Genomic DNA, 7,838 nt, shown 5'->3' with positions numbered 1-7,838 from the left:
CCCTCCCCCGACCTCGCAGCAGTGCCGGACGAGGACAAATTGAAGATGAGCGAATGGGCAGGAAAAATCTTTGGCTAACAGAAGGAAGGATCTCTGGTAGAGTCTCCTTACAGGCCAGGATAATACTGGCTCCTGATTGGCCAGGAAGATATTTTTGTATTTTTTTTTTTTTTTGCTCAATCGCAAGATGCGAGGGAAAAGGCCCTGAGAACGAGGTTGGTTTCGCGCTCGCCGTTGTGACCGGGGGGACCTGGGTAGGTATTGATCATGCGCAAACGAAATCAATGAACTAATGATTTTGGACAGAGCTGAATAACGTCTGCGCATGTCATCAATTCACGCGGGGAAACTGGGGATGACAACGTGAAACCATAGCAACAATTTGGTGAAATGGCGGAATTTTCGAAAAAAAGGAAAAGCGCCGAGGTTTTTTACCTCAGTTAAGACTTAGGTAGATCAGATAAGTTTCAAACTTTCGCTAGAGACCGACCAGTGATTTTGCTAAAACATATCTCCTGAACACAAAAGTGCCGTACCTGAACACAAACCGAAATTTTAGCGAGAACTCAAAAGTCCGTGCCGCGAAAATGCAGCTCGTGCAGCTGGCTACGTTACATATTATGTTGATGTATGTGTTGTTCACGGAAACTTCCGGTGAGCGAACGTGTTGGTTTCATAAAAAAACCAGAACAGGCGAAGAATGCAGAGGAACAATGCGACGTTTCAATGGCGCAATGGCGAGATGTTACGGTGGTACTACGGAGGCTTGGGCATGCACTCGACACTGGACCAGAGCTAATCGAGAAGCGAATAGGTTTTGTGCATGTCCACTTCCCGTTCACTCAAATTCCCGTACCATACCAGAAAGGTTCCATCAAATGTTTGACCGCATCGGGCGTATGATGAGTAGCTACCGTCCTGGTTTGCGATGGTGTTGCCGTTGCAGAAATAACGCGGATGAAATATTTAAAGGCGAAAAAGATTATCTTCCTCCCGAACAGGTAAGTTTATATTGACGCGCCTGGAAATTCGTCCACACATTTGGTAGAGTAACTCTGACAAATGTCAGGTCTGGTACAAATAATATACTTTATTATTTCAGAGAACAGTCGGATCCAAATCCCACCACAGATCATCCATGCCAAAACAGGTAATAAAAAAATCACCAATATGGTAACTTTTAAAATGCCTTAATTCTTGTCAAATTTAAAATAAAAATTTATCAATTTTCAAAATAAAGCTCCTATCGTCTTTCCAGAAATCTTCTGAAGACTTTCATCAACAAACAACTGTACCTGCAACCTCAGAAAACAATTTAAACAAGGACAAGGAAGAAATTCAACTTGACACAGGTAGGAAATGCATTTAAACTACAACCATTTTGTCACTATTTTTAATTTCCATCTAACAATTTATGAGCAGGGGTTAAATATCAAAGTGAAAAAAAGTAATGCCCAGGCTTACTGAACCAAACAGTCAACTGTAATTCTTATTTAAGTCATTCATAAAAATAAGTTATTTTTCCCAGAGAGATTATATCCAGGGTTATTAGAGCAAAACAGAAAATGGGCCAGCAAAATACATGTAAAAATACTGTTTTAATCAAGCAACAGACATAATAGAAAAAGCTTCATAATACAAACAGTTGATAATTATTCACGATATATCTAAGGGCAACAATGTTTTACTACTACTAGCTCCCTCATATAAAGATCTTGTTGGCCGCTTCCAGTTGGCATTATACAGACATTACATCAATGGTGGAAAGCCAATCTATGAAGCACAAGAAATGGAACAATTTGCAAATAAACATGCTCCAACACTTTTCACATTACTTCTGAACTCCATCACCAATGGGAACAGTGCTCAGAGTAAGGAGAGACATGTGCTGCAAAGAAAGAGAACAGTTGCTCTTCTGCATATATCATATTTTAGGTAAATATGCACAAATTAACTACATTCCAATGGCTTGAATAAAAATATAAACCTTTTTAATCATTGCTTCCGTAGTTCTCAAGAGATAGTGATTACTATTTTTTAAATCACACTTTTCACCCAGCAGGCAAAAAAGGATTCATTAACAGTTACGTTTCATGTTACACATAGGTCACAGAAGACTGCACTCTTCCAAAAACATAGTGGACTGAATGCTCATTTAAGTGGTCTTTCACTTACTGGGCTGGCTGCAGGGGCAGTAATTGGATCAGTCACAACACAATTACAGTTCAACTACTATTGCCAGGGTCACTTATCAGTGGCCAATCAGATCACAGTAGGATAAGAACAGTGAACAATTCCAAACTTTTGGGTTTTAACTGTTGTTTCCGTCTACTCGTGGTTGGTTCAATCGGCTTTGGTTGAAATTCATTGTTTTTATCCTGCAATCCGATTGGCCAGTTTTGTTTACGTGACCCCGGTTACAGTAGTTGCACTGTAACATTCCCAAAATATTTCAGGTGTTAATGGTATTCTCGTTTGACAGTAGAAGTAAAGTGCATGAAAAATCATGAATTTACAACAAACAAAATCAACAGAAATTCAACACAGTTCATACTGGTGATAAAATAATTTCATGTGGAAAGTTTATTAAGCTCCTCCAGGCATGTGAGGCTTATAAAAAAAGAATTTGCTGAGTATTTTAATTGTGAAACTTTGATTTGTAAATAGTTTTATTATATAATCATTTTAAGAGAATTTTACTGGGTATTTTAATGTGAAATTTCTTATCTGTAAATTGTTTTCTTGTATATAAATTATTTTAAGAGGAATATTTTTTACGGGATATTTGAAATTTCCAGTAAATAGTTTCATTGTATAATTATCTTTAAAGAATTTACTGCGTATGTTCAAAGTGAAATTTCTCATTTGTAATTAAATAGTTTCATTGTATAGAGAATTTGTTGGGTACTTTAAATTGAAATTATTAATAAATTGTACGATTTACCATCAATGTTAATTGAATTCATTGTGTCAAAGATGGTTCTACGGCAATTGACGACATGGTAAGTACGAAGAATTTTTTGATTATAGTCAATAATGACTGAGTTGAAGCGAGAATAACTGTGCTCCGCTTGCATCGGAACTGACGTAGTAAACCGTTCAATAAGGTCTCCATTAGGCTACATGTAGATTGCAGAATACCCGGCCCACCAAATATCTTACTTGAAAAGCTGCTCCCGCAGTCCCGCAGTCGTGTTCTTCAATGCTGGTCCCGCAGTCGTCGCGCTACACACGAATATACCTCGTTCTTTAATCCATGAACCGAAGCAAGCACGCTACACATGAATATAACTCGTTCTTTAATCCATGAACCCAAACAAGCAATCCATGAGCCGAAACAAGCTTAGATTTAAGTACCCATCGACTCTGAGACTGCGGGACTGCGGGAGCACTCGTTTTACTCACTTTATTTAAATATCCATCGACTCTGGGACTGCGGGAGCACTCGTTTTACTCACTTCGTTTAAATATCCATCGACTCTGGGACTGCGGGAGCACTCCTTTTTCAAGTAAGATATTTAGTGGGCCGGGTATTTTGCAATCGCTCCCTCCATTACCAACATCAAAACATAAAAACAGTCTAGCTTCACACTCAAAGTTCTAAACGTAAATTTCGTTAATCGCAGCTTCTTGGTTGCTGTACAGACCCTCTGTACAGGCATGTCTGTTTCATAAAGCAACTATGCACAATAAAAGCTCAATGAAATAAACAAAATCCCTTACCTTTCAAAAGTTTCAGCGATAACGACGGCTAGAGAAATTCAACGGAGATAAATGAAGCGTCTTGGAAAGGAAAACCACTCAAAATTATATAAAAAAATCGACAAAACATTTCCATGGTCGCATGAATGATCCTTCCTTCGGAACGTGTTGCTCAAGTCGAGATTTTCGCGCCGACTGAGTCACAAGTAACGCATGCGCAGACGTTATTCAGCTCTGTCATGATTTTGTGGGACAAAGAGAAGAATTTTGTACTTTCCTTGTTCCGATTTGAAAGGTTTTCGCTTCACATCGTCAGAGAAGTCAAAGCTGTGTGTTATTATTATTATTATTTTTTTTTACAACGTGCCACCGTTCGGCTTCGGTTCACGTTTTCCTCAGACTTCTGTAAGCAAGCTTTATCGAGGCAAGGATTGGCAATGGTAGCTGCACTCCGTTGCTGTGCCGGTTCTGATGTACATCCCTAAGGTAAGATCCAAGTAATATTGGCTTCCTGGATGTTTGCTAAGTTTTTTCATCGGAATTTCTTGATTTGGACTGTTCACTGACACCAGCCGCCATATTAAAGTCATGGTATTCCTGTTTATAGATTAGGTGTCCCCCATATAGTAAAGACGGTCCGGTCACTTATAAAATGCAGACTGCAGACTACAGATTGCAGACTGCAGACTGAATATAAAATGTAGACTAGGTATAAAATGCAGACTGAGATCAAAACCGCCTCTTCGTCAAATACAGGATACATTTTCAATTTTCAACTTACCCTAGTGTCACGCAATCACATTTCCGAAATCATCTCCCACGAAACAGACCTTGTTTTTGACCCCTTTTTTCAACAGTATGTTTTCTTTATCTCGGTTTGGTAGCTTTTATTTCCTGAGGCCCTTTCTTCACAAAAAAGACTCGAGCTTAATCGTTTTGCATTAGTTTGTAAAACTAATGCGCCGATCAACTCGAAACTTCAACATCCCCCCGGGCAAACCCCGGGCATTTGAACTTTTGAAGATTGGATTGAAACTAATGATTGGAAATTCAATCAGCAAGTGTAAGCTGTTCTAACTCCGAAATATGGCAAAGGTTGTTTAACAAGAAATACATAATAACATATTTAAAATGAGTTAGCGGGCTAAGAGACTGTTCGAGTGGCAGGGTATTCTGCAATTTAAGCCAAAGCGCCGGTTTTTCATTCGACAATGTTTTTTTCTTTAACTGTTCACTGCTGTTTTATGGCTATTCTAAAAACCTCTGCAGACACAAATGCCGGAGAAAGGCGCAGCTTGACTCATTGCATAAAAAACTACATCGTTTAAAAAACTAGAAATACATATTAATTAGTTCGCCGGCTACGTAGAATGTTGTTCGAATGGCAGGATATTCTGCCACTTAAGCCAAAGCAGTTTTTCATTCAACAATGTTTATTTCTTTCACTATTCACCGCGGGACAAAGTCGAAGCTTGACTCATTATATAAAAAATCTACATCGTTTATATACAATCTATAAAAATAATTAATATTTAAGGTGGCCGAACACAGTTTTAAAGTATACAGGTGTTAGTAAGCGTTATTTGGAAACTACGTTCTTCTGGGTGCCCGAAATTGGTGTGGTACAAGATCAACTAAAAAGAAATGAATTTTGATACTTGTTGTTGAGCTAAGTCCCGTTGCCATGGCAACGCAGCGAGCTATTGACCGTCTACAAACAATAGTTTTCCTTAATTTTTAGAAAATGCACTCGTTAGATTTTTTCCATTTTTTGTCTCTAGAAAAACTCACAAAATACTGACATAATGACACTGCTTTCATGTAACTTTAACAGAGGGATCTTCTGTAAATATCCGTTTTGCACTTTAATGTTTTGTGAAGATACCCTCTGTCAGATTTGGATTTTTGTTTGCAGGCGAGTTAGGCTCTTAGAGAACTACTATATTGCTAAATTTCACGAAATTCTAACGAGCGGTTCCTGAGAAAACAGTTCATTTCCATTAACACAACCAGTCACAATTTTTTGGTCAAATGCGCATGCGTGGCTTTTAATTGGGTTTTCACAGCAAAGATTAAAAGCGTGCAAAAAGGCTTAGCTCTTTGTGAAATCGCTTTCTTTGTTCGGTGATGAAAGAAAAAGGGTCTCAAACGATACACTGGATTATTTTAAGCGCAAAACTTAACTTTGTGATCAATTTGATATAAAATTAAGGGATCACTTTATCGACACCATATTTTGCTTACCACAACCCTAGTGCGCGCTTACTATCATCATTAAAGAATGAAGCCATCAAGCGCGCGCAAACTGTGTTCGGCCACCTTAAGCACTCTCACTTTTGAAGACCTTTTTTTGTAATGCTGTATCTCTTCCTTTAAACTCCTCCATCTCGTTCAAACACGTGTTTATAGCTGTTAGCGACTTCGGCGCCCCCACCAAAAAAGCGATTTGAAACCTGACACTTCCAGTTCAATTTTCCCCACCCCACCCAGGCAAGGTCAAATTCCCCACCCCTGGGAAGGCCTTACCCATCAAATTCCCCACTCCCAGGCACAGAAAATAGTCAAATGCCCGGGGTTTGCCCAGGAAAGGGGGGGGGGGGGATGTTGAAGTTTCGATTTGATCGGCGCATAATGATGCCCATGACGGTTTTCATATCATAATGAGGGAAACAGACGTGATTTCTGAGGGGGGAAGCAATTTGAAATCGACAAATTTTAACTAGTTTCTTTGAATAAATAATGTCAAAGACATTGCATACCTTCAGCATTCTAGCAATACGTGGATACATATTTTATTCAAAAAACATTATTTTATTGTCACTTACCGATGTTGCCAATGCCATGTTGATGCAAAGACGGCGAAGAAGTCGACCATGTGTGAAGTAAAGGTCATGTGTCCGCGTCTGATTGCTTACATCATGCTTTGGGGTTGTTTATTTTAAGGTTGGTGCTTTTCGAAAAGAATCAATTTCATGGGAAATGATCTCGAAAGGTGATTGTATGACACTAGCATAAGTTACACTGTCAGTTGAAAAATTCAAAATGTATCCTGTATTTGACGAAGACGTGGTTTTGGTCTCAGTCTGCATTTTTATACGGTCTACATGTAGTCTGCAGTCTGCATTTTATACCCAGTCTACAGTCTGCATTTTGTACAGACCGAAAGACGGTCCAACCGTCTTGTATAGAGCGTGATACTTGTCAAAATTCAATTTTCAAATTTTTTGTTGCTGTTGTGGGAATGTGGGATGTACATGTACTGTATGTAGTATTTGTGGAAAAGTTGAAATAATAATTGCTCACTAGACCTGTATGGTTACCACACTAGAGATTAATGTGTTTTTTTCCTCTAAATGTTAGAAGACTGGCTTTACACTAAATTTGGGTCCTTATTATCATTATACTGGTGCTTTTGATTTGCATGTTTTGTATAAGAGCTTCCATGTACAGTCATGTATATGTAGTCTCTTTTTTGTCTAAGTAAGCCGTGCAAATTATCCCTCGTGTACATGTACAGCTGTAGCAAAAAATTTATTTGAAATTGCTTGGTTTTATAAACATACCAGAGTTAATAATGTACAGGTACAGCTGTACATGTATTTTGTCCACTGTAAAGTGATTTGAGTGCTGATGTTTCAAGCATTTCTGAGGAAGTGCTAGCACTCCAGTCTATTTACAATGGCCTAATTACCTTATCAACATACTTGCTGATGCAGTGACAGAGAAATTTGGGTTTCTTGACCTTGAATTTCCCTCTTTTTCAACAAGAAATAAACCTACATGTACATGTACTGTGGAAAGCCCATAATTCTACCAAAATTATAATGACATTTACATTACACGTACATATAACAATAAGCCTTGTTTACCACGTGAACTGTTCAAAACCATTTACAGCTGACCAAAAAAGTAACAAACGTGTAGTTTTACATCTGCAATAACTAATAGGTTAGACTCGCTGGATGATAGAGCATTGACATGTTGGTTTTCCTGTCTACATGTATTCCAAATGCCAAAATTTAGAAATACACCTGTGCCTCATAGGTGATCTTTCTAGAGGAAACTGCTACATGACATCTACAGCTGTACATGTGAAGTCACACTGAGAGATTGTTTAAGTTATTCATGTATTGATC

General features: G+C 38.4%; 1 protein-coding gene across 1 annotated transcript; it reads left to right on the top strand.

The window, feature by feature from the left end:
• The first annotated feature begins 306 nt into the window (after positions 1-306).
• LOC146449118 (uncharacterized) lies at positions 307-2,281 on the top strand. Its single transcript, XM_085101986.1, has 4 exons — positions 307-1,150; positions 1,259-1,352; positions 1,698-1,935; positions 2,107-2,281. Exons 1-4 carry the CDS (start codon positions 1,139-1,141, stop codon positions 2,279-2,281), a joined length of 519 nt encoding a protein of 172 aa, XP_084958112.1. The 5' UTR covers positions 307-1,138.
• The last annotated feature ends 5,557 nt before the right edge of the window (positions 2,282-7,838 follow it).

This window comes from Pavona decussata, unplaced genomic scaffold (genome assembly GCF_977016875.1).
Source record: "Pavona decussata unplaced genomic scaffold, jaPavDecu1.1 SCAFFOLD_640, whole genome shotgun sequence".
Classification (NCBI taxonomy): domain Eukaryota; kingdom Metazoa; phylum Cnidaria; class Anthozoa; order Scleractinia; family Agariciidae; genus Pavona; species Pavona decussata.
This window is presented reverse-complemented; position numbering and strand designations above follow the sequence as displayed.

Bases quoted from the DNA above. Each gene is read 5' to 3' on its own strand.
- LOC146449118 (XM_085101986.1), top strand. The intron at 1,353-1,697 runs GTAGGAAATGCA...TACTACTACTAG, and splicing joins AGAAATTCAACTTGACACAG to CTCCCTCATATAAAGATCTT. The intron at 1,936-2,106 runs GTAAATATGCAC...TGTTACACATAG, and splicing joins CTGCATATATCATATTTTAG to GTCACAGAAGACTGCACTCT.